Genomic DNA, 27,632 nt, shown 5'->3' on the forward strand with positions numbered 1-27,632 from the left:
ACTTGTGAAGCGCACAATCAACAAAATCAAATCAAATCAAATGTATTTATATAGCCCTTTGTACATCAGCTGATATCTCAAAGTGCTGTACAGAAACCCAGCCTAAAACCCCAAACAGCAAACAATGCAGGTGTAGAAGCACAGTGGCTAGGAAAAACTCCCTAGAAAGGCCAAAACCTAGGAAGAAACCTAGAGAGGAACCAGGCTATGAGGGGTGGCCAGTCCTCTTCTGGCTGTGCCGGGTGGAGATTATAACAGAACATGGCCAAGATGTTCAAATGTTCATAAATGACCAGCATGGTCAAATAATAATAATCACTGTAGTTGTCGAGGGTGCAGCAAGTCAGCACCTCAGGAGTAAATGTCAGTTGGCTTTTCATAGCCGATCATTAAGAGTATCTCTATCACTCCTGCTGTCTCTAGAGAGTTGAAAACAGCAGGTCTGGGACAGGTAGCACGTCCGGTGAACAGGTCAGGATTCCATAGCCGCAGGCAGAACAGTTGAAACAATCTCTGCATATTCAAAACAGTTGCTTTGTGAGAAGGTGCTAAAGTTCACAGTTAGCCATTGTTGTTTAAATGAAAGCTGAAAAATGGCCCCACTTGATAGCAAGTCCACCGGAGCCATGGCCCAGAGAGACACAGATGCAGGGTTAATAAAAAAATGTTGAGTTTGTTGATGCTTACTTTTATTTGGTGGTTTCTGATGCTATCCTGCTTTACAGGTGCACCACTTTGAAACCATATGTTTGCTTGACCAGTAAGTGGGAAGACTATAAAATAATCACTGATTATGATTTGACGCGGTTACATACTCGCGGCAAAACAGGATACACCAATTTACCGGCGGCGGGTCTCCACAGCAACGTCGCACGGTGTAGTGACGCCAACCAGGCGGATGGCAAGTAGGCGTAGCTCCTTCCCAGGTCCGCGTGGGCGGCCCCGTGTGGTAGGGAGAGCGAAACACGACACCCCTAGAGAGGAAGGGGGGTAGAGAATACGGAGTGAGTGGAAAATGAAAAGTCTGTAGAAAGAGAAAGAAAAAAAAACGTGGTTCCATACTATTCAGATTGAGATTTTTTCTTGCGTTGTTTTGACTGCTGGAATGATGATGTGGAAGATTCGACCATGCAACATTGTAACGCGGTTAAACTGAGGAGCTAAATAATTAGAACCGAGTGTTACAAGGCATTCCCCCGCTATCGGCACGACGGACATAAAAGTTCAACGCCATTCAGAGCTCACGATTGGATTTATACAAAGCTAGAACACCATTCGTCTCAACGATTTGTGAAAAAGAACAAAAAAATAAAACTTGGAGCTCAAAAGTAACTAGGGAACAGTAGGGGCCAGGGGTTTAGAGCGCTTGAGAACAGAGGGATTTAGGCTAAGCTTAGAAACGGAAAAGTTTTAAAGCTAACGAGGAATTTTGCAACATATCAAGAAGAACAACGAAGTCTGGGTGTCGTATACCAAGCGAGCTAGAAACCAAACGGGAAACTGTCTGAATTGACCAGAGTCACCATGAAAACCCCGGGGGATACGGGTAAGTTACGATAATGTTCGCGGACCAACTATTGTCCGAATGGAACTGTCTGACCCTGTTGTCCACTGGAAAGTGCTTGATACTTTATGGCGCTCGACTGGCACTTGTTATTGTTTCACGTAACAACACAACCTCACCTGGATACATTTGGTAAAGGCAAATGATGCACTTGTAATGATCTACCATTGTGTGATAAATGACCCATGGTTATCGTACTAATAACTCGGTGATAACTTTATGTAATGAGACGTTGAAAATCCATACAAGCTATAGCACTAGGCTAGTTAGCTAACTAACGTTAGAATAGAATTGCCGCAATTTCCCACTCGAGTCCAAGCAGAGCTAGCTAGCTAGCTAACTTGTCAGGGAAAGTTTGTGAAGTAATTACGGAAAATCCGTTGCTCACACCACTGTCTATTTGTTAGCGAACAGTTCACTATATCGGTGTCTCTGATAGCGAAGTTTACATGGCTATTATTAGTCAAGGCAGTTAGCTAACCAACTTTCAAACTTCCACACTTGACTAGCTAACTAGCCAATTCGCCCAAAATGGACATTCCTGGCGAGTAACATTAGCCCATGTTAAGCAAGGTAACGTTAGCTATCAAACGGGCACTACTGACCTGTTGATGACTAAGAAAATAGACAAACTATTTTGTTTTTCTCCATTAGCTAATTAGCAACCAGGGATGTTAGTTGGGCATTGTAGGACACGCATTTGACATTTAGCCACTGCTTTTCAGCCCCATTTTCATTATCTTCAGCACAAAACCAGTGTCTTTCCTACGTTTCAATTTAAAACATTACAAACACTGAGTTTCCCAATGACTTGACCCAGAGACATTTTTCAGATTTTGAAAATCAAAGATTTAAACCATTTTTCATTCTACCCTGTGACGTCACAGAGAAGCTTTTTTTTAGGACCTTTATATGATATTTTTAACCACAGATCATATAAACACGCAATTTTCAGATGTGTTGTCCTCCCTCATCTTAAACGTCAACGACCGCCGCTGTTATTTATTATTATTATTATATATGTATTTTTTCACCTTTATTTAACCAGGTAGGCCAGTTGAGAACAAGGTCTCATTTACAATTGCGACCTGGCCAAGATAAAGCAGTGCGAGTTACACATGGGATAAACAAGCGTACAGTCAATAACACAATAGAAAAATCTGTATACACTGTGTGCAAATGAAGTAAGGAGGTAAGGACATAAATAGGTCATAGTGGTGAAGTAATTACAATTTAGCAATTAACACTGGAGTGATAGATGTGCATATGAGGATGTGCAAGTAGAAATACTGGTGTGCAAAAGAGCAGAAAAACAAATATGGGGATGAGGTAGGTAGTTGGTTGGATGGGCTATTTACAGATGGGCTGCGTAGTGATCGGTAAGCTGCTCTGACAGCTGATGCTTAAAGTTAGTGAGGGAGATATAAGTCTCCAACTTCAGTGATTTTTGCAATTTGTTATGGTGCTGGATATAATGAACAAGGTTGAAAGGTGAATTGCCCTTTTAACTCAGGCACAACTTTTGGAAGTTCCATTAACTAGCTAGCTAGAGTAGCTAAGTTATTGAATGCCAACGTTACATGTATCATGGGGGACATGCCTGTACAATACCATTGTCATTGGTCCAATATTTCTTGTGAGTGTGCCCTACATTAGGGAATATTTTGGCTAATCAAAAATGTTGCCAGCCAACAAACACTCGGCAATTGAACGCATTTGTATTATTCTTATTATTTGTTGAATCCATAGCAAAGTAGCTACTGTAGTCCCAGTCATTTGCAAATGACCTATGCCCTTTGTTTGTGGTTTACAAATGGGCCAATAGAAGTATATATGCAGGAACACCCTGAATTGCGGGCCGCAATCACACCCTTCTGCCTCCCTGAGTAGGTCTAGTTCGCAAGATCGAGTCCTTCTCTAGTTCAATACAAATAGGTGTGTCATGCATCATGTCACATGGCAAAGGGGTGGTAGGTAGACTAGAGGTTAGCGCGTTGGGCCAGTAACCACAAAGTTGCTAGATCGAATCCCCGTGCTGATAAGGTAAAAATCTGTTTTTCTGCCCCTGAACAAGGCACTGTTCCTAGGTCCTCATTGTAAATAAGAATTTGTTCTTAACTGACTTGCCTATTTAAATAAAATAAAAATATATATATTACACTATACACTGAGTATCAACGCAATATTACGGAGGTGTTTCTAAAGTTTAGTTTACTCACTGTATTTCAGAGCATGGTGCTATTTTTACCAACCTATACAGTGCCTTGCTAAAGTATTTTCACACCACTTGACTTTTTCCACATTTTGTTGTTACTACCTGAATTTAAAGGATTCAATTGAGATTTGTTTTGCCACTGGCCTACACACAATACCCCGTAATGTTAAAGTGTAATTACACCGAACAAAAATAACATGCAACAATTTAAGATTTTACAGTTCACATGAGGAAATCAGTCAATTGAAATAAATTAATTAGGCCCTAATCTATGGATTTCACATGACTGGGAATGCAGGTATGCATCTGTTGATCACAGTTACCTTTAAAAAAAGAAAAGAAAGCTAGGGTTGTGGATCAGAAAACCAGTCAGTATCTGGTGTGACCACCATTTGCCTCATGCAGTGAGACACATGTCTTTCGCATAGAGTTTCAGGCAGTTGATTGTTGCCTGTGGAATGTTGTCCCTCCTCTTCAATGGCAGTGCGAAGTTGCTGGATACTGGCGGGAACTGGAACACGCTGTCTTACACGGCGATCCAGAGCATCCCAAACATGCTCAATGGGTGACATGTCTGAGTATGCAGGCCATGGAAGAACAGACATTTTCAGCTTCCAGGAATTGTGCACAGATCCTTGCGACATGGGACCATGCATGTGGTGATGGCGACGGATGAATGACACGACAATGGGCCTCAGGATCTCATCAAAGTCAAAATCATCAAGTCAAAGTCCAAACCTGAATCCAATCGAGAATCTGTGGAAAGAACTGAAAACTGCTGTTCACAAATGCTCTCCATCCAACCTCACTGAGCTCGAGCTGTTTTGCAAGGAGGAATGGGAAAAAATGTCAGTCTCTCGATGTGCAAAACTGATAGAGACATACCCCAAGCGACTTACAGCTGTAATCACAGCAAAAGGTGGCGCTACAAAGTATTAACTTAAGGGGGCTGAATAATTTTGCACGCCCAATTTTTCAGTTTTTGATTTGTTAAAAAAGTTTGAAATATCCAATAAATGTTGTTCCACTTCATGATTGTGTCCCACTTGTTGATTCTTCACAAAAAAATACAGTTTTATATCTTTATGTTTGAAGCCTGAAATGTGGCAAAAGGTCGCAAAGTTCAAGGGGGCCGAATACTTTCGCAAGGCACTGTACTTGTGGCTGCATCATGTTACGGGTATGCATGTAATCATTCAGGAGTTTTTCAGGATTAAAAAAAAAAACTGAATGGTGCTAATCACAGGCAATATCCTAGAGGAAAATGTGTTTGTCTGCTTTCCACCAGACACTGGGAGATTAATTCACCTTTTCGGCAGACAACCTAAAACACAAGGCCAAATGTACACTGGAGGTTCTTACCAAGAAGACATTGAATGTTCCTGAGTGGCTGAGTTAACAGTTTTGACATATCTATGGCAAGACCTGAAAATGGTTGTCTAGCAATGATCAACAACCATTTGACAGAGCTTGAAAAGAATAATGGGTAAATGTTGCGCAATCCAGGTCTGGAACGTTATTAGAGACTTACCCAGAAAGACTTGCATCTGTAATCGCTGCCAAAGGTGACTCTAACATGTATTGACTCAGGGTGTTGAAAACATATCTAATGAAGATATATTGGCTAGTGTTTAAAAAAAATATATATATATATATTCTTTTTTTTTATTTTTACAAATGTTAGAATTTTTCTTCCACCTTTTACAAAGTATTTTGTGTAGTTCATTGACAGAAAATTACTTTAATTCATTTTAATCCCACATTGTAACACCACAAAATGTGGAAAAGGTGACTAATGGGATGTGGGAACTGGGAAACTAAAGGGTGAGGTAAAATGTGGATTTTGTTTTCATACACCAAATGTTATTCTTGCCTTGGGCCTTCAGTCAGCACCCCACCCAGGTTCCTCTATTGTGCAGGATTCCAGGTATCTCTTACTACCTCTGAAAAGAAAGATTGCAGGAGGAGCAGTTGTACATCCCCCAAGGCAGATTTAATGTTCCTAAGTAGTTTCATGGCGTGCACTCATCTGCAATCCACTCATTGGTTCAAATTGTTCCTGAATGCGTCACATTTCGGGAATCCACCTTGTAGGCTCAGCCACTGTTCTCCCACATCTGTGTCCCAACTCCACTGTCTAAAAACTGGGTCATTATTAGGGCTGACCCCATTTAGTCGACTGGTCGATAGGCTGTCGGTTGACCAAGAGTCCTTTAGCTGAGCAGCAGCAAAAAAAAAAATAATCCTGGTGTACAAGACGCCTGTCTGGTTCGTGCCTGTCTGTTTGGACTAATCCATTGTGGAGGCCGTGGCACAGTCCATCCAGTCGAAGAAGACATTTGCTATGGAAATTGTATATGGTTATATTATGTAAGAACAATTGTGCAACAAATAAGATGATTTTATAACAAATGCGCCTTCTCTGGTGTTGGATAATGGTCGATGTCTGGAGTTCTGAACTTCTTCCTAGACCATGTTGCTATGTGCATATTAGAACAGTTAGCCAGCATATTAGTATTGAGAACAACGCGGCGGAGGCAACAGCGGGGTCGGATGAGAAAACAGCCCTGGACATAATTGTCTAAGAAAAATGAGGAGAGAAGAAACTCCAACTTAATTAGGCCTATAATCAATAACCTAACTTTTTAAATGTGCCTGGCTTTATAAATCATATCTACATCAATAATACAGATTCTGCTTCTGTTTGAGTGTTTGTTTAGTAGCCTACTGATTCCATGAGCACCAAGCCTCAGGCAACCACAACATGTAACTGAAAAAGTTGCTGGATCAAATCCCAGAGCTGACGAGGTAAAAAATCTGTCGTTCTGCCCCTGAGCAAGGCAGTTAACCCACTGTTCCGCGGCGCCAAAGACGTGGATGTCGATTTAAGGCAGCCCTCTGTGGTTGGGTTAAATGCAGAATACACATTTCAGTTGAATGCATTCGGTTGTATAACTGACCAGGTATCCCCATTTCCCTTTTTAATCTATGCTATGCTGTAATAAAGGCTTAACACTTTTTATTTTTTTAACATTTTCTTTTCATTAGACCAGCCTCTCTGGTATTATGTATAATTGATTTAGTATTTGCGCTGTTCCAAATTGTCAGAACTTAAATTTTGAATGACGATGATGATGATAACCCTCATTTTTCCTTGATCTCGTTATTGTTATTATTATGGTCATCGTTATCATAATAAGTCATGTCGTTATCATTAGTAGGTATAGTATCCTTGTACCATTAAGCTGTAGGCTTATGAGTAAATTCTGTTTAATACCGGAACTTACTAGGGTGCATATTTCAATACGCATGTAGGCTACTGTATCAATCAATCATTTATTTGTTAATGTCATCACACAGCATAGGAGTCATTCACGATTTGAAATGTAATCCAAGCATTTTAGTTTTAAAATAAAATAAAGTGACCATTTGAATAATTTGCGTCAACAACATATAAACCATTTCGTTTTTGGAAATTGCATACATGAATAAATGCAACTGTTTTTACTCTTTGCTGTAATAAATGCTTTATAAAAATTTTAAAAAACATTACCACACTCTTATAAGCTTATTTAGAGTTGTTTACTTTGTTCCAAACAGCCGGGAAAAGTATTGTACTCTAACGGCACCTGTTTGGTACACATAATATCCATGCAGCTGCTTGCTCCTTACCTACCTTCTCTCTCTTCATCTCCATATTTTCCACAACTAGTCACATTTATTCCACATATCCTTTATCTCCTGAGCAACCAGTAAACATTCCCCCGTTTTCGAGTTTGTTACATCCTCTCCATCCAATTTGCTGTCATGTGTTAGTGTTTACGGTTACCTGTTTATTAATGTAATTATGATATGCCATAGGTCTGGCCCTATTGGTCATGTGCATACGATGCATACATGTGTCACATAACGAGAGCAAGGGTTGAGGGAATAGGGAATGTTATTCCTAAACAAATGTTTTTCCTTACAACTTTTCAGTCGGAAATGGCTGTAATTATGTTGTAGCTTCAGCAACACAGACAGTGCGATACACACTGATGTTCTGTGGTGGTCGCTGCAGCAGGGAGGAGAGGGAGACAACGGGTGCTTGTTTAATAAAAATAAAATAAATGGCAAGTCTGAGCCAGGCCCAGCACAATCAAATCAATTGTGGTCAGACTCCCTCTAGTCATTTGTGTCTTTTTAATTATTTCATCAAACAGTTCGCTTAAAGCATCAGACAAGCTCAGTGCATATAGTTGATTTGATTTAAACACATAGGATGTGTCTATATATGGAAAAATACACGTTTTAACATTTCTACCAATCAATTGGTTTAAAGAACAGACTCTTGGTCGAACAATATATTTTTTTAGTCGGAGACAGCCCTAGTCATTATGCCATATGGGAGTCACTTTATGCTACTCTGTGTTAATATTGTAACGTAGACTTATGCCAACATTCCAGGAAATATTGTTAGTGTGATATATATATATTTATCTCAATAGGCGACTGTATTCAGGCACATATTTATGTTGTAGATTACATAATGTCATATAGGTCTACATGGTTCCCGAATCCACATAGACTGAAGTCTGTTTAATTCTGAACATTGCGTGCTCCTGGCTGACTGGCCCAGGTGAAACAGCGCAGAGGTGCCTTGTCAACTGCACTTGGAGTCCAGTTAAATGGGTCACACTGCTCCCATCCTGGTAGGACGCGAGTGGAGTCTGGCCCGCTAGCTCCAATTTTCCACTTGTGTTACTCATTATGTCAACCCGCCATGTAAGACATCACAGCTGTAGCCGGGCACTTTTTGTTGTCTTCTCCTGTGTGCGAAGTGAAAGGACCCATACATGAGCAATTAGCCTGCACAGGGTGCTCATGTTTGTCAGTGGGAATATTCAACATGGTTCCTGTCTGCATTTTTAAACATGACTGTCAGGAAAGCAAATTAGTAAGCATAGTGGATTGAATTAGGCCTAGGCTAATAGCATATCCCCAATATGTTGGCTAGGCCTAGCTGGCCAAGTAATAGATGAAGGTTGTGGAAAACCCCTAATAAATAGGTTACGACTGTCGTCAGACTTCAAGTGTCTGATTGGCAACCTGCACCATCTCAAGTGAACTCCGTATTCTGACCCGTGATGACGATGCGTAGGAAGATTTTTTTTTGTTGCCTGGAACTGTGCTTTGGTTATAGCCCACACACACCAAGCCCAGGTAATGCAGGTTAAACAAAAGCACACACCATAGTCCATTACCCACTGACTGACTACAGTAGAGTATGTGTACTACTACAGTAGGGTTGCTCCCCCTCCCGGCTCCGTGCTTGAAAGGGCTCCTGCAGTGTAGATGAAACGCCAGGGTAGCCCAAGTGGAACCAAATAATAGTCGGCCCGCTGAGCAGATAACATGTCAGGGCTTCTCGATCTGTATATCCTGTCAGGTGTTTTCGAGGTTCCGCCTTCTACACAAATTCACAAACTCCGAGCTTGATGTGACCCATCAATTTTAAGTCAACTTGCGTACATTTTACTCTGGGAGAGGGAGCATTTCTTTTTAGAATGTCATGAATACTTAGGCTTATATGGTGGGCTTTTCTCCCCTATTGGAAATCTGAACAGACTTTATTTTAAATATATATATTTTTTGCTTTCAAATCTAGTCCTTTGGTCTTTAACTAAAAATGTTAAAGGTTTAAGTCTAACCTAAATGAAACAGGCATAATCAGAGAAAGATGAACTTTGTGAAGTACTATACCACACACTTTAAGGACTGATTTTATGTATGGTTTTCAAAATCATTACCAAAACCCTCGTCTAAGATACAGAATTTAATATTTAGCATAGGTGTGCTAATATTCCCTTCTGAGCTGGAATGTTCCCATCCAATGCCCTTGGGCTTCACATAATCAGATGTTAATCACTGTGTCAAAGGGACTAACATTTCTGACATGTATCAGTTAAACCACCAAATGGTATACTTTAACCTCTCTGTGATATGTGGGATGCTACTGACCCACCTGGCCAAAAGCCAGGGAAAATGCAGAGCACCAAATTCAAATAAATTACTATAAAAATCTAACTTTCATTAAATCACATATGCACAATAGCAAATTAAAGCTACACTTGTTGTGAATCCAGCCAACATGTCAGATTTCAAAAAGCATTTTCGGTGAACACAAACGATGCTATTATCTGAGGATAGCACCATAGTAAACAAAGAGAAACCATATTTCAACCCTGCAGGCGCAACACAAAACATAGAATAAAAATATAATTCATACCTTACCTTTGACGAGCTTCTTTTGTTGGCACTCCAATATGTCCCATAACCATCACAAATGGTCCTTTTGTTTGATTAATTCTGTCTATATATATATCCAAAAGGTCAATTTATTTGGCGCATTTGATCCAGAAAAACACCGGTTCCAACTTGCTCGATGTGACTACAAAATATCTCAAAAGTTACCTGTAAACTTTGCCAAAACAAAGTTTTGAGTTATTTTTTTAATGTAAATAATCGATAAAATTGAAGACGTGATGATCTGTGTTCAATACAGGAAGAAAACAAACTGAAGCATGCTTTCTGGTCACGTGCCTCTATCTAACAGTACACTTCAAGTGACCCTTGTTCAAGATGGCCCTCTTTCAAGATGGCCGTACTTCTTCATTACACAAAGGAATAACCTCAACCAATTTCTAAAGACTGACATCCAGTGGAAGCGATAGGAACTGCAAGAAGGTCCCTTAGAAATCTGGATCCCCAGTGAAAACCCATTTGAAAAGAGTGACCTCAAACAAAAAAGAATCGGAATGGTTTGTCCTCGGTTTCGCTTGCTAAATAAGTTCTGTTGTACTCAGACATGATTCAAACAGTTTTTTAGAAACTTTTCTATCCAAATCTACTAATAATATGCATATCTTATCTTCTGGGGATGAGTAGCAGGCAGTTGAATTTGCGCATGCTTTTCATCCGGGCGTGAAAATACTGATAAAATAAGTTAACAGAACACCTTTTCTAGTACACTATTTGTTTTAATGTCAATGGACTGCATTTGGACACAATTTAACACCATCACATCATTCACCCATGGCAATCTTTGTCCCCCAAGCTGTCAATAGTGCTGGTTGCTCTGTCCTGTGGCTTGTGGACGTAGGGGAGCACCATGGGTATTTTTTTTTGTTGTCTGCTCACGCCCTGGATTTGGTGGGAACCCTGAGGTTTTGTCTCGCCTGTGTCTGTCAGAACTCTCTCTGGATCCTTGTGGCTTTGGCTTTTCCACATGTGTGTGGTTGTGTGTTTTACTTCAAACTAATGTTTGTGTTAGTGGTGTAGATTCTGTAGCACGTTTCCTTGAACACAAGCCTGTGTGAAGGCTGGACTGGTGAGAACACAGCAGTGTGGACTCCATCCTTTCTCACGCTACTTCGCACAAACTTGACAGCTTGCACCCGATTCTTCACCAGAAGCAAGATCAAAGCGTGTAAGGTGTGAGGAAGGAGAAAGCAGAAGGGGTGGTCATTTTACGGGCCGCTACAGAACAGAAGGGAATCTTAGCCTTGTTCCCGTTAGTCTTCAAATGGTTCCATCTTATCAGGGGAGGTTTTAAAACTCCCACGGTATGTTTTTCTCCCCGTCTCCTCTCCAGTTGGTAAGCTTTACAGCCAGAGACCACAGCTCGGAGTTAATTCAGCAGAACATTGGTTCTTTTACCTGACAAGTGAGAACCCCCAGAATGTCACCAAGGCCACCCCTCGCCCCCTTTTTTTTATTTTAAGATCAATTATGTTACTTCTATCAGACTGCCTCTACTTACTATATATAGAGGGGGAGTGAAGATTTACTCTGCGTTTTGTATTGTGCTCTGCTGAACACACACACACACACATGGCGGTTTATTACCGGGCCGGATCCCCCACATAGCAGTTAAATGGCTGAATGTGTTGTATTGCCCACACACACACAGACAAATGCAGCACACTCTTTCTGAATTATCACGCTAGTGCAGATGCTGATGCTGGTTGCCATCTTTGTGGCGACGCCACATTGGCTCCCTCTATTTTTAAGCACAAAATGTAGTCTCGGTGAAGGATTTTTGCATACAGACGATCATCAATCACTCTCAAGTAGATAAAAAAAAAAAACAAGTATAATAATATTTAACCTTCTATTTAGCTAGGCAAGTCAGTTAAGATCAAATTGTTATTTACAATGATGGCCTACCGCTGTAGCTGTGTTGCATGTCGCACTAAAATAAACAATGTAGCCTTCCTAAAGTTTGATTCGCACACAGCCTACATTTAGGGCCGGCACAGTTACCGTATAACTGCGTAACCGGCGCATACGGATGAAGACCATCGCAAAATAAATAACCATCAAAAAAAATTTATAAAACAAATGTGTGTGTGTGTCTGTACAAACAGCTGACTAAAGACGGGGCAGTCGTGAGGTCAAGTTAGTTTCTGCTGAAATATGGACTGTGCACATTCCAGTAGCCTGTATGCAGGCTACCTAAAACCGATTTGTTTAAGCATCATTAATGATGCCCTGCTATTGAACACGGCTCTGAAATTGCAGCAAAATGCTCCCATGTCGTCTAATCTGTTGAGGTATTTGTATCGAGTCAATTTGAAGCTAGTTATTGATTACGAGAGGTCACTGAGTGGAAGCACGTTGAGTACTGCCACCAGGACTACTATTACTTATGACTATGAAGACCTTTAGTCTCTATGGAAAGATGGAAAATTAAAGATTCATTAGCCGTCAGTGAAGGAATTGGCAGCGTCAGCCCTGACTGATTCATCTGGCTCCCTTGGTTTGGTGGTTCATTCTGGGCTGTGGCGACAGCCGCCGGTTAGGGGAGGGAGCCCTGATGTAGACTGCGCTAATCCCACAGCTGGAGCCACCAAGTTGTCGTCAGCCGCTGTCTGAACAACAATGAAAGTAAAGACTGTCTGGAGACCTAACCACAACACAGAATGTTCTAAACGGGGCAATCTATCTGTTTCTCTGACTTTTACTCCCCCATCCCCATTTCTAGTCCCCTGGTCCACTGCCTGTAGCCCCCCTGGTCCACTGCCTGTAGCCCCCCTGGTCCACTGCCTGTAGCCCCCCTGGTCCACTGCCTGTAGCCCCCCTGGTCCACTGCCTGTAGCCCCCCTGGTCCACTGCCTGTAGCCCCCCTGGTCCACTTTATTTACCCTTAACGTTTCCTGGCTCTCCTGCTCTGTCTTGGCCTACTACTGTCTTGGCCTACTACTGTCTTGGCCTACTACTGTCTTGGCCTACTGATCTTTCTCTCACTGACTTTCTGAATGTCTGTGTCCATGTTAGCTCTTGGCCTTCTCTTCCATGTCACCTTTCTCCTGCTCTGTTTGCTCTTACTTTCCCAGAATCTCTCCCATCATCCGGCAAGTCTTGGTGTTTTTGCGAACGTGCTGTCTGAGGATTTGAACAGACCGATTTGGCTTAGAAGCCAGACGCTGCTGTGGTCTACAGAGGCCAAAGCCCGGTCTGTCTCCAACAGAGCACAGGCCATACCTCTAATCTGTGCTGCCTGGATGCCCCTGAGTTCAGAAGCCGACTTTAGTGCACCATATCATGAATCTCCCTCCTTGGCGGAATGATACAGAATAAGAATCTGAGCACAGCCAGGAGATGGTGTGTCTCAAATAATAGAACAAATACCAGAGGAGCAGGGGGTAAGATATAACAAACTGACATGAGTTAAGACAATGGAACTCACTTGCATTTCTCCCCATGGTGTGATTGCCAGGCCCCTGTACCACCACCAATAACCTGGGGCCCAGACGACTGTCTCCGTCTTTGTCACCCACAGGGGACTGAAAGGGCCAACTGTGCAAACAGGCCAATCTGGGTCCACCCCACTGGGAGGCTGTCTGGACAGACCAGTCAGAACTCACCTTCAGACCACTGCCCTCTGGATTGGCCATTTCCATGTTACAGCCAGGATGCTTGTCTATGAGAAAAAGCCAATCAGAGCTGACTTCTTTCAACAGCATGCCCCACAGTGTCTGTGGTAGGTGGTAGGCCTGATCACCGACAACAATGAGACTGCCTATAGGGAGGATGTCGGAGACCTGGCAGTGTGGTGCCAGGATAACAACCTCTCCCTTAACATGATCAAGACAAAGGAGCTAATTGTGGACTACAGGAAAAGAAGGGCTGAGCACGCCCCCATTCACATCGATTGGGCTGTAGTGGAGCAGGTCGAGAGCTTCCTTGGTGTCCACATCGCCAACAAACTATCACAGTCCAAACACACCAAGACAGTCGTGAAGAGGGCACGACAATGCCTATTCCCCCTCATGGGGCTACAGAGGGTAGTGCGTACGGCCCAGTACATCACTGGGGCCAAGCTTCCGCCCATCCAGGACCTTGATAACTGGCCGTGTCAGGTTAAGGCCCTAAAAGTGTCAGACTCCAGCCACCCTAGTCAGGCTGTACCGGAGCACCAAGTCTATGTCCAAATGGCTCCTGAACAGCTTCTACCTCCAAGCCGTAAGACTGCTGAACAATTCATCAAATGGCTCCTGAACAGCTTCTACCTCCAAGCCATAAGACTGCTGAACAATTCATCAAATGGCTCCTGAACAGCTTCTACCTCCAAGCCGTAAGACTGCTGAACAATTCATCAAATGGCCACCTGGACTATTTGCCCCTTTTTTTTACTCTGTTGCTACTCACTGTTTATCTATACATAGTCACTTTACCCCTACTGACATGTACATATTACCTCGACTAACCTGTACCACTGCACATTGACTCGATACCAGTACCCCCTGTATATAGCCTCTTTATTGTTACTTAAAAATATATATATATTTTTTTAACTTTAGTTTTAGAAAATATTTTCTCAACCAACAATGCCGTTTTAAGAAGAAAAAAAGAGTTAAGGGGTTTGTAAGTAAGCATTTCACGGTAAGGTCTACTACACCTGTTGTGTTCGGCGCATGTAACAAATAACATTTGATTTGATTCTCTGGGGTAGTGGGGATTTAGACAATAAATACACGGTCGTCCTCTCACTTGGGCCGGACCTGATTTGGTCTTGCAAATGGCCCTCTTAGTACAAGCCCAGAGCATAGAGGAAAAAGCCTGCACTGAGCCAGGCTTACCCAGCCGACAATCCTCCATGTCCCCTCTGATCGCTTCCAGGACCTCCAGGTCACTGGCTCTCCTCTCGACGAAGTCACATGGTTCACAGCAGTCTTAACGTCGTTGGGATGATGAGGCTTAGATTAAGCGTGTGCAAATACCTCTCTAAGTGTTCTTTTTTTTTGTTTGTTGCTATTCTACCATTCCCACAACACTAGAACTGCTCGGCATCGGGTGACACCCCCAGTGTTCAATCCATTTTATTCTTGGAATGCCTTTGTTACAACTATGAAACGGAAAGCATATGTGTTGGAACGCGGTAACAGTTTTTATTTCTTTTATTTCCGATAACAAAAAAAGGCACCATACCTCCAAGACGCCTGGTCAACTGATGACCTCAGTAGCCTAAACATCATGATAAGCGCCAAGTGTGCTCGGTAAATCGTGAAAATTCGCACAAGCAATACTGGCATTTCTGATGAATGTGTCTATCACAACAGTGAACTTTTCAATGTTTTTCAGCCAATTGGAGCGGAGCATCTTCACACAATGGCATCAGTTGGCAGTTATCACATAAACAACAAAAGCTGGTGAGCGCTTTACGGATGTTTGTTTTTTTTCCCTTAATATGTAGCGCCTACCCTCTCAATTACATGTTGTGCTGTCAATTGGGCCAAAGCATTGTCACCGGCGGGTTCTATCCAAACAGTGCCGTCCCTTCCTCTCTCCTGTCTCTCTGTTTTCATTTGGTGGTGGTGCGGGCACGTGTACCGTTCTGGCATTTTTATTTTTTTGTTTGTTTTTGGAGCTTAGTCCTCGGAGGTGTCGGTTCAGGCTGAGAATAAGAAGACATCAGGTGTCATGATTCATTTCTTTCCTACCATCTGAGTGTTTACATTGAGATTTTGTAGCAACCCTGACGCAGCATGTTGCATCCATTCGTCTTGGTCTTCTTGCCATTTGTACATTACTCACGCTCTCACTGTGTACTCCGAGTAGACCGATTTAAAACGGCTTAGATTCGGTGGACTGATAACGGGTGCACACCATTTTGAGGTAGACTGATTCAATAGAATGGCCCGCCCTGTTCATTCACAATTTGGTGATTTACATAATTATGTGTCGTTCGCTTCCCCTCGCTCATCAACTCACCCATTCTCCTCCTTTCTCATTCATCATACTTCATTTATTTAATCTGTTGTGAAATAATTTTCGGTGTAGCTCAGGTTTTAGACCTTCAACTGTCGGGAGGAGAGGAGCAGGCCCTACTGTTGGGTAAAGGAGGGACAAAGGGAAAACCATTCACAAAATGACATTCCCTCCTAAAACTGGTTACCTTCAATTATGTTTGTGATATTAAGATTCTAACAACAATGGTGTGTCATAGACTTATTTTAGGAAAAGTCAAGGACAGAGTGTGGCATGACTTTAAAAATGGCAGTTATACTTTAAAAAACTTGTTTATTTATTCGTGAGCAGTCCAAATGAGTGTTTTAGCGGTTCTATTGTTAAGGGTCAAGCCTAGTCAAACAATTCCTACTCAAATCTTCAAATTGGTTGAGGTTTACCAAATACTTTTGTAGTGAATTATGAGTGCTGTTTTAGTTACTAATAATATACGCACAAATCAAGTTATTATGGAGATCAACACAACTCCATTTCCTAACCTCAGGTCTCCAAGACTAGTATTTAGGATGTCTGTCCCAGGGATCTATTGCTGAGGGTGGAGACTGAGCAGAGCCTGCACAGGCGTGCTCATAAACACTGGCTCCGAGTCCTCCCCGCACGAGGCGAGACCTGCACTCATACTCGACAGTCCTCACATAGCAGGAAAATTGACGCAAACATGCACTCTGTCTAACCATCTAGGGCTGATTTTAATCACAGCTTGCACTGCACGGAACTCCCCGAGACGCGTCTGGTTTCTGTCTGGGCACAGTTGGCCCCGGCGCACCTCGGGATCCATTACACCGTCGCAGTCCGGCCCCACAACGGTCCGACCACCATTGCATTCTAACTCGCTTTCATCTCTGCGGCTTTGACATTGACGATTGTTGACGTGAAGATGACGATCGCATATCAAGAGTTTCTTTACTCTTCTCATCTCCTTATACCCCCCCCCCCTCTCTCCTACATGTTAATTTACCTTTCTTCTGTCTCATTCCTGTTTTTATTAAGCCACCCCCTTCTCTCACTTTTCATACTTGGACCTATCTGGCTTTAGGGCTCCTGAGTGGCGCAGTGGCTAAGGCGTCACTACAGACCCTGGTTCGATTCTAGGTTGTATCACAACTGGCCGTGATTGGAGTCCCATAGGGCAGCGCACAATTGGCCCGGTGTCGTCTGGGTTAGAGTTTGGCCGGGGGCAGGCCATCATTGTAAATAATAATTTGTTCTTAACTGACTTGCCTAGTTAAATAAAATCACGAGTTGGTGTTGATGGCCATGTCTTTAGGATCGGGAACTATTAGCCCTTATGCGAGCATGAGTCAATGTTAGCATCCACTTTTTTAGCATCAAGCAGCTTGTGCTTGCTTTCTTGTTTTTTTTTGACAGTGTTCACCCTCTCGCAATAACAGTGCACAATGGCATGTCCCTGTTGAAAGTCAACGCTCTACTCACATGGAGAACAAGTCCATTCGCCCCCGTGCCCTCAACTACCCATCTCTGTGGCCAGACAGCCATCACTAGCAAACGGAGGCCAGCCAACCTTTTTCCTGAAGTTAAATATAGAGCCAGGAAAGAATAGGAGGAAGGGAGGGTAAAGGGGGAATTGATGGCGGGAACAGGGTGAGAAAGAGACAGAGCCCCTGGTCTCAGAGCAGTTGGTATACAATGCACACCTGTTATTAAAACTACTATTATAAACACATGACATCATAGGGCCATTTTTTTATAAAAGTAGCTGTATTGAAAGCCTTGTATGAAAATGGTTCTCGTGTGAAGATCCTGTGTGTTCTGCTGGAAGGGAAATTCAGGTTCCTCGAATAATAGGCTCTCTGGTGGTTGTCCTAAAAATACACTTTCTGTCACTACTCCTTCCGTTCTTTCCCTTAAAGACCCAGGGAGAATGGTTGGACAACTGTGCCTTCTTTACTGACCTCACACGCTTGATGTTCGTGGGGTCATTATGGCCACCGACCTGACTCTCGTCCCAGGTATCAGCACACCACACGCGTGTGTTATTATGGTGCTGCGCTATGAGCGTGTTTATCTGTGTGTTATTCCTATCATAGTTACTGTCACCCGCAGGACCAGCAGCAGTCCCACCAGGACCACTTGTAGTTAGCGCAACAGAGCAGAAAACAGGCTTGTAATAGCTGTGCGTTTGTTTTTGCACTCCTCTGTCTAGATAGGAGCAGCCTTGTGAGTGTTGGAGATTTGTTGTATGTGACGGACACCGGTGGATGTCTAATGGACAGCGGAACAGTGAACTTTCATCAGTGAAACCACAGATGACAAGATGTTCTCTTTTTATCCTTTTGACGCCTCTTCCCTGGCCCCTCTCGCCCAATTTCTCGCTTAACTCGCCCCCCCCTACTTTCTGAAAAAAAAAATAGGAACCTTTTAATTGAATTACATTTTTTTTGTTCGGTGTGTTTATTTATAGAGCTAAAATACCCTGTTGCTAGGCGATGGTGTCAGAGGGAGCGAAGAAAAGAAAGGGATGGCAGCGCGGAGGGGAAAGGCGTACTCCATGTGAAAGCTGAATGACAAACAAGAACAGGCCATGAGTCAGCACTGACGCACGCTCAGTGGGCATTGCTGCTATTCGTGTGTGTGAGCACTCTGCTCCCACTTTTACCTTTTCTGTACGTGTGTGTTTGTTCAATTTGCTCACTTGCTTTCATGTTCTCTGTTCCTGCTGGACTTTACATGTGCGTTGGCACCAGCTTCCCAGCATCTGCCCAAGTGGTACAGATGCTGAAGTGGCGCCATTGATCTGGGCCCTATCGTCTACGATGTGGGAATGGTATGCGTATGCTTTATGGGCTGTGAAGCATCGGATGGCCATCAGAACCATTTAGTCACCGTTTAGTCATTTCAGACGAGACAATTGAAGTAGTTCAGTGGTTTAGCCTATCCTATTGCTCGGAATGAGTCACGTGTCATAGGCCTTTAACTGGGTGACTTACAAAATGGGATCTACCTTCATGATTTCAACGTGTCGGCTTACAAAGAGGTTTAGTGACAATGGGCATCACAGTCATTCTGGTGCAGCAGCATTTGAACTGGAATGAAGATGTATAGTGACAAATGTGGACTTTGGCCCAACAGGTGGTTGAATGGGACAATGTCTGCATTGCGGACTGTGTTCTTGTGTGTTTTTATCTGAGTGTTTACGCTAGTGTTTTAGATATGTCCTAATGTTTTCCTATGACAACCATAAATATCTCTGGTATGCATTCCGTAGGGTGTTTTATGTGTTGTATTGTGCCCATATGTTTCTATGAGAGATTTTCTCGGCCTGGTTGCTAGAGCACATTTAGTCCCAAGGAGGTGTGTGTGTGTGTGTGTGTGTGTGTGTGTGTGGGGTTATGTCTCTGCTAGTCTGCCTGGCCTTGCGTTGAAGTGGTGTTGAGTCTTTAAGGACAACCTACCTCGCTAAAACACACATTCACTCTCACTGCTCTCACATGTTCTGTGTCTAATGCTCGTTCTATCTTTTATTTTGTCTTCGTACTCGAGGCTGATATACGACGAACATGAAACTGATATGAAAGCGCCAGGCCCAATCCCTGTACAGCTTTGATTTCAAACTCAAAACAAGTTTACCCCAAAAACCAACACTCCTTTGCTTTTATACACTGATCCCAGCACAGCTCGGTAAGACCCTTTTTTATCCAAAGTGACTTAGTCAGTAATCTTCCTGTGACCCGCCACATGGGAATCAAACACACAATTCAAATTGTTTGTTTTTTTGACCCATTCTTCCACCCTTTGTCGACTCTCCACTACCCGCCTTTTCCCTGTTGCCTCTGCTTTTCTCAGCCCCATGTTCCACCACCCCCAGCATATGAGCACTACGCCTCCATCTAACCCTTTCTCTCCTTCTCCCCGTCAACAGGGTTCGCCTTCCCCGACTGGGCCTACAAGCCCGAGTCGAGCCCCGGCTCGCGACAGATCCAGCTGTGGTGCTTCATCCTGGAGCTGCTGCGGAAGGAGGAGTACCATGAAGTCATCGCCTGGCAGGGCGACTACGGAGAGTTTGTCATCAAGGACCCCGAAGAGGTGGCCCGACTGTGGGGCGCCCGCAAGTGCAAACCTCAGATGAACTACGACAAGCTGAGCAGGGCGCTTCGGTAAGAAACGGGAACAACTGTCACTACGACGTAGGGGTTCTGGGTATTGTAGGATGGAAGGAAGTGAACAAATCTCTCTTGCAAAATAGGTTTTTATTTCAGTGTGAGAAACCTGTGTAAATACAGGTTGAATGGTGTTTTGTTATTAGACCAGGAGTGGGGGAAATCTGTATTCAGGGCTGCAGTGTGCTTAAACTTCTGCTCTAACACACCCAACTCAACTACTATCTCTCCATTTGAAGGCCGCTTTTAGCTGATTTAAGTTGGGCCGGAATAATGAGAGCTCTGGAGTGGCTCCCTCCTCGTTACTCTTTCAACGAGAGGGGGAGGAGAGCGCAGGAGCAAGCGGGAGCGCGGCTCATCGCGACTTGTTGATCTCCGACGTACGTCAAGGTCCCTCGTTTTAATGTGACCGCTCATTTAGATAGCGTTCGACTTTTTATAAACCCACACACCTGCAGAGCACGTGGGAAGAGGAGAGCTTTTATTTAGTCCTCTGTCTGTACTCACTCCCTCACTTAATTGCACACATCTCTGGCTATCACACACACACACACTTAGCAGCCAGCGCTGGACAACATACCAGCTTGTCAGCATCACCTTCAAGTCGTAGGTTGGTGTGGGTCAGCTAGTGCTCATCCTACCAATGACTCGTCACTGCTGCTTTCTCTGCCAGTCCTCCTCCATCCCATCTGCGCCTTGTGGGTTTGTTTCTATAGTAAACTAGTCTCCTCGAACGGGCGGACCCTAACCTCTGGTACTATCGTTCCGTGGTAAAACTCTTCAATGAAAGTAGTTTTCCCATTCTGAAGTAATTGAAAGACTGCAATGTTCTTTCCTCATTAGGGTTCAGGCTTTGATTCGGGGACGACGAGCTCCGTCAGTGTTCAAAATGTGGTGCTTTTAAAGCTGTGGCATTCAGGCAGTAGTAACGTTAGCCCTTTGTGCTTTGTTTGAAGTGAGTTCAAATGTTCTTCAAAGCACCGCAGCCCATGTGTGAGCTTGTGTCCCCCCGCATGTTTCGCCTAGCTCTCTCTCTCTCTCTCTCAACTCCAGTAGTCACTCACCGTATCACACAGTGTGTGCTTGTGTTGGCGCCCCCCCCCCCCCCCCCCCCACGTGTTCGAGTTCTCTCTTTCTGCGCCTGTGAACATTATGTTCCAGTCCAAACCTCCCGTCTCCACTTCACATCGTCTATATCAAAGCAAGCACCCGGCAGCCCTCCACTATCACTGCCATTTTAGCAAGTGTGTAGGTGGGAGCCCACTCTAGTCATAATTTTGGAGTCGCAGCAATCGGGAAGAGGCCCTTCATTCATCGAGTCAGTGCGGACACTGAGTGAGAGGATCGGCAATGAAAAGGCTAGAACTAGCTGCCTTTTGGTTCAGCAGCCACTGTAGTGCACTCAGTCTCTGAGGACTTCCTCCCACTCAGTGCAACAGGAGTTCTTCAAGACCTGAATCAGTTTCCCAGTGTGTTTATTTAACCGTCGTTTGTAAATGTTTGTCTCATTGAGGTAAAACGCATCTTGCAAGAGAGGCGTACTATACTACACTGTCTACTCATTACATTTCATATTGAGGCATGGTTGGTTACGGCACATAATGAGACCCTTAGATAAACAACTACACAGTGATGGATACTGCACGTTTTTGGCGGTTTTCTGTGTATTGCACTCGGTAATGCCGGAATGTATGTCATTGAATGTATTTAATCCCCCCCCCCCACAGATATTACTACAACAAGAGAATCCTCCACAAGACCAAAGGGAAGAGGTTCACCTACAAGTTCAACTTCAACAAGCTGGTGCTGGTCAACTACCCCTTCATCGACATGGGCTCTGGTCAGTACTCTGTCTCTAGTCTGGTTAAAAAAATCCACCAGCGACTATCGCTGGCACAGAGTGATCCGAGACATCAACATTGTTAGCAGTTTGAGCACAGTATAGCTGAATACGTTGTGCGCGTTCGTCGTTTGGAAATTCGTCACTCTTCTGAAAGCATTTCCATAAAGTCCTCGTGTTATTTACAGAGATTTTTGTATTTCATTTGTATGCATCTGTCCAATTACAAACGCTTCAAAGACTACGCTAATACAGACCTGAGAGCTTAACCCATAGTAGCGGCATTTTGTAATGGAAACCGCTACACCGGCGGACTGGTAACGGCGCGGGCTAAATGCTAAAACACAAATCCATCCCCATCGGGTTTGTAGTGTAGTGCAGCGAGGATTGCATCTGTGTTTATCCGCTTCATACCAAGTGTTTTCCCTGAAATCCCCTCCAGCGGTAATCACAACCACCACAGTGTAACTACGGCACACTTGAATCCTGATACCATGTGGCATAACTGCTGCGTGATGTTTTTATTATACTCCATATGTGATGTGGCTCCGGGGTTTTGACATGTGTTTTGATATAACGGTCACACACACACCCATGCCTCTCCGACGTTAACTCACTCAGCGGTTTTAGGGAAATGGAGCAACCTGATCCATGTTTGTGATGGCAAAAAATAACAACTTTCCAATATTTAATTTTGGCACGGCGAGGATGCCAAGAATTTATTGTGTGCCACAATTTGGCGTGGTTAGTGTCGGAAAGTGGAATGTAACACGTGGCCTGTGTGAGCCGTGTGTTTCTCGGTCTCGGTATACAGTGACTTTTCCTCTCACTCACCTCCTTCTTACTTGGTTTCACTTTCAGTCACTCATCCTTCTGTCACCTAGTGCCTCTCACTTGTTTTTCCTCTACTGTTTTCCTCGTCTCTCTTTCTCTTATTTTACTCTCTGATTACCTCAGTTTCATTCCTACCCTCTCTAACTCAGTCGTCGTCTCTCTCCAGGTAGGGGAGTCCCCCAGAGCGCCCCTCCCGTGCCGACTGGGGGCAGCCACTTCCGCTTTCCCCCCTCCACCCCATCCGATGTGCTCTCCCCCAGTGAGGACCTGCGCAGCCCGGGCATGTTCAGCAGCGTGGCCCGCCGCCTGGGCCGCGGCTCTGTCTCCGACTGCAGCGACGGCACCTCCACCAACTCTGAACTGGAGGAAGGCGTGGGGGGTGAAGATCGTGGCGGCACGGGTCCTGAACGGGCATTCCGCGGCCTCCTCCACCCCCGCCTCTCCCACGACTCGCTGTTTCGCGCCTACGGAGGCCCTGGTGGGCTAGGCCGCCCCCCGCCCGGCCACAGGGTCCACGGTGACCCCATGTCCCCGTTCCCTGTGTCCCCCCTGCCGGGCCCTGGGGGCCTCCTGGGCCCCACCCTGTCTCCGGCCCTTTCCATGACCCCTGGCTCCCACCTGCCCTACACCCCGTCCCCCTCCCTCAGCCCCATGCTGGGCTCCCACTTCTCCTTTAACCCGGACGACATGAAGCGCTACCTGCAGGCCCACCACCAGAGTGTCTACAACTACCACCTCAGCCCCAGAGCCTTCTTCCACTACCCCAACATCGTGGTCCCCCAGCCCCACAGGCCCTCTGCCGCCCCTGACAAGCCCATGACAGCCCACCACCATGCCCCGCCCATGCCCCACTCCCATTCGTTGCACCACCACCAAGGGGAGGAGCAGCACCCCTCGCCCTTCAAGTTCAAGCTGCAGCCGCCTCCGCTGGGGCGTAAACAGAAGGACGGCTCCACCTCCTCTACCGGGGGCTCCTCATCTAGCTTAGGCTCCTCCTACGCTGCCTCAGGGCTACTCTCTAACTCCTCCTCCTCAGTGGGCCCAAAAATCAAGGTGAGCCAATCCCTAACCAGAATCAAGATTAGCCTGACTAACCACCAGTTTAATGTAAAAAGAGATGTTCTCAACAATGACTCATCTGTTGTCTCTTATTGTCTAGGTGGAGCCCGTCTCCGACGTTGAGTCCGATGAGGAGGTGGAGGTGACCGACATCAGCGAGGAGGACGAGCTGCTTGATGATGACGAGGGAGACGTCTTCACCCCCCCTCATCCCACCAACGGAACCACCCCTACGGCCATCACCAACGGCAACCTGGGCGCCATCGTCGAGGACGACCTGGACGAGGACGTGTTCAAGACCCCCGCCGCCCCTCCCATGGGCCCTCTAACCCCCTCCCTGTTGGCCCTGAAGCGCGAGCCGGGCCAAGGCCCTCCCATCAGCCCTGGCGGGACCCTCTGCATCCCCCTGAAGCTGCGCTTCAAACGCCGCTGGAGCGAGGACCAGAAGATGGAGGCCGATGGCGAGCGCGACGAGGCCGAGGACAAGAAAGTGCGGGCAGAGAAACAGGTGGAGCCAGCGAATGGGGAGGGGCCAAGGAGAAGCCTGTCCCTGAGTCTGCGCGCTCCTCCCCCTCCGGCCCAGCGCAGGGCCAGCTCCGAGTTGCAGAGAGCCACAGCCCAGCTGTCTCTGGAGAGCCATGGAGCTTGCTGAGGCAGGGATACGCACAAACCGTGGACACGCATACACACAATCACATGCCCGTACCTACATACACATTCACTCATATAACCAAGCATGCACATAGAAACAAGTGCCTGGGCAAAAAGCCTTTTTACTCCCATTTGCAACACATTAAACCCAGAACATTAACAAACAGCTCAGCATGCTGTGACTGAGACACTAAGGGATGGTCATAGACACAAATTAATACTGACACCCCCTCTAAACGAAAGACCCCCTGGGCCTATCCCTTAGACCTGTACACTGCCTTTAGGTGCCTCCCATCTCGCCTCAACATCTCCCAGTAACACCCATAGCTCCTTTGCCTTTCAGAGATGCATCAACACAGATGGGAAAGAATCCCCCCCCCCACCCCTTATCTTCAACAGACTTGAAAAGAGATTACAGAAGTGCCTGTCTTCACGTACAATGGTTTACAAAGCAAAGGAAAGCGAGGGGCCTCGTACCAACTCTTGTCAACTATTCCATCACCTTTGACTGGGAAGGGAGCTCAGGAGTCATAACGAAGAGACTTCCCTGTCCATATCTGTCTAATCACAGGGACTGACTTAGAGACTTAGGACTGAATTTGTGTCTGAGTCAGCGCTCTCTCTTTGACCATCGTCCCCCACCGACTTGAACGTAGGGACAAAAAACGAAATGGCGTGCATCCAAGCCTTAATGGACAGCTCGTGTACTGGGCAGGGTCCAAAAAGGGGAGCAGCAAAAACCCTTCAAGTTGGGGCCCTACATGTTAGGGGCCATTAATGTGGGGACCCTACATGACTTTTGCACAATCTTATAAGGAGAGTGAAACGAGGAGATTGGTAATTTGTCTGCTTGGAATGGTGTTGAAAGAGTATCTTAGAGGTCTCCTCCGTTCCCCTGGTTTGAGCTGCTTCTTTCTCCCATAGAGAGCGCCTGAAAAAAGGACAGTATTTGGGAAGACGCACGGAGGGTTAGAAGTACCTCTGTATATACAATGTTCTTGAACTGAAACAAATATTTTTTTTTCTTCTCACTCCCCAAAAAAGTATACCGTGAAATGAATGCGAGTACCTAGGTGAGCTCCTGCAAAGCCTTTTAGTGACTTTTTAAATTCCTTTTTATTTTCTGTATTTTACAAATACGCAGCTCATTTTTTTTGAACAAACAAGACAAATTGAGATTGTGCTTTTTTTTTAAGCTGACAGGCGACTGACTATACATGAATTACCCTGGCCAAATAATGTACACACACACACACACTATAGAAGCCTCAAGCATACCGTACTGAAATTTGTTGGTGTGGGCACAGACCTTATACACTGACTGCCACTTTGCCTTTTTTTATACCAAGAAACAGAATCTGAATGACTAAAACCAATACTACACATATTTTATTTGAATATATTAAATACAAATGTTATAATTCAAAAAAGTATAATTTGATATGAATCAGGAAATGCTATTTTTAATGATAACTCTGTCGGGCATATATATATAAATATATGAGGGAGCCTCTTCTCACCTTGCCTCTCTCGACAGTGGAGCTGAATTGGAAAGGGATCATGTGCAAGAGGAATCGGAACACATTTAATATTTATAATGTAAAAACAAGTGTTCTGTTTGGGGGGGCTTGAAGATTGGTGGGTGAAAAGCGACCAGTAAATGAACAAATAATGGAGAAATGTTGCATCGTGGAAACTTTTTAAGATTTTGGGGTCACCTTTTCTGGCCATCACTAAAGAACAGACATGCTTGACTTGTCCCCCCCCCCGAACCCCAACTTTACGACCAGGATCCCACCCCCTCTCAGCAACCCAAACTCTCCTGGAAACACAAGGACAGGGCACCTTTGTTGTCTATTGAACCCACCGTTTGTCTGGATTTGGCCTTTGTCTTGGACCATGAACTATACTAGGAGAATGCATCAGTAACACTCCGCCACCTGAATATGTACATGTTTGAGGTAGACCTGGTCTGCTGAGAGGTCTGTATTGTGGGTTAACCTAGAGTAAAAGGAAGGTGACATCACTAGCGACATGATCCCCCACCCCCGTACTAGTCTCTCTGGCTTGGAAGACTCTTAACCAAAGAAACAACCCTCGCCCATGCAGGATATGACATCACAAAACCTCAGAGAGGGACTTCCCGTAATCTGAGAAGACGCTCTGCGGGTGCCGTCTAGGTCCCTCCAGCCTTTGTAACTCAACAAGAGCCGGGCCCAAAAAAAAAGACTCTCTCAAGAGTTTGTTCATAGCACTAGTATGGTGTACGTGGGTGTCTGTATGCAGATGTTGGTGTTGCCGTAGCCACCCAGTACCTCTTTTGTCCTGCCTTGCATTGTAACTGACAGCTGCCTTGTTGCTTCAAAAGAAAATCATCTAAAAATGTTCCCACTTTTCCCTCTCGTCGTTGCTGTTTATTATTTGTCCCAAATGATTATTTACTGTCATTGTTATTATTAACATTATTTACTATTTGATTATTTTGTACCCCTCTGGGCCTACCTCTTTTCCATGGCTATTTGAATCCCTCGTGTTTTGTATTTTATATTTTCAGTATGTATTTTCCAGACAACGACAACTCCTCCATCTTACTATTAGCTGAACTAAAATAGTAGTTTTAACTTCAACTGAGCTAGTTGCATTTGTAATTATGGACACATGGAAAAGAGGAGCTCACATAATCCTATCACATTACCTTTGTTTTGAAATATCTTTTTGGGTCTTTGTGTATATAGATATTTTTTTTTTTTTTTTGGGGGGGGGGGGGGGGGGGGTCGGTAAGAAATACATTCTATTGTTTTGACATTGTATTATTTGAATGGTGTCGTTATCCCTCTTCTTTCACTCTCCTTTCACTCTTTCACTCTTCTTTCACTCTCCTTTCACTCTTCTTTCGCTCTCTCCTTTCATTATTTTCTTTCACTCCTTTCAGTGGTTACTGAACACTCAGAGAGGACTCCATACCATGAGGCAACATGTATTCCTTCTGTTTCTCTTGTATTTTCCCCCCTCATTTGTAATTAAATTGTAATCGGGGTTAATTAAAACAGGTAAAAAATG

General features: G+C 44.6%; 1 protein-coding gene across 1 annotated transcript; it reads left to right on the plus strand.

The window, feature by feature from the left end:
* The first annotated feature begins 820 nt into the window (after window positions 1-820).
* Window positions 821-27,632, plus strand: LOC110488368 (ETS domain-containing transcription factor ERF). The gene is made up of 5 exons (XM_021560597.2): window positions 821-1,546; window positions 19,951-20,185; window positions 21,916-22,028; window positions 23,029-23,915; window positions 24,022-27,632. Exons 1-5 carry the CDS (start codon window positions 1,525-1,527, stop codon window positions 24,571-24,573), a joined length of 1,809 nt encoding a protein of 602 aa, XP_021416272.2. The 5' UTR covers window positions 821-1,524; the 3' UTR covers window positions 24,574-27,632.

The sequence above is a fragment of the Oncorhynchus mykiss genome, chromosome 32 (assembly GCF_013265735.2).
Source record: "Oncorhynchus mykiss isolate Arlee chromosome 32, USDA_OmykA_1.1, whole genome shotgun sequence".
Lineage (NCBI taxonomy): Eukaryota > Metazoa > Chordata > Actinopteri > Salmoniformes > Salmonidae > Oncorhynchus > Oncorhynchus mykiss.

Bases quoted from the DNA above. Each gene is read 5' to 3' on its own strand.
- LOC110488368 (XM_021560597.2), top strand. From the start codon at position 1,525: ATGAAAACCCCGGGGGATACGG. The intron at 1,547-19,950 runs GTAAGTTACGAT...CCCCGTCAACAG, and splicing joins GAAAACCCCGGGGGATACGG to GGTTCGCCTTCCCCGACTGG. The intron at 23,916-24,021 runs GTGAGCCAATCC...CTTATTGTCTAG, and splicing joins CAGTGGGCCCAAAAATCAAG to GTGGAGCCCGTCTCCGACGT.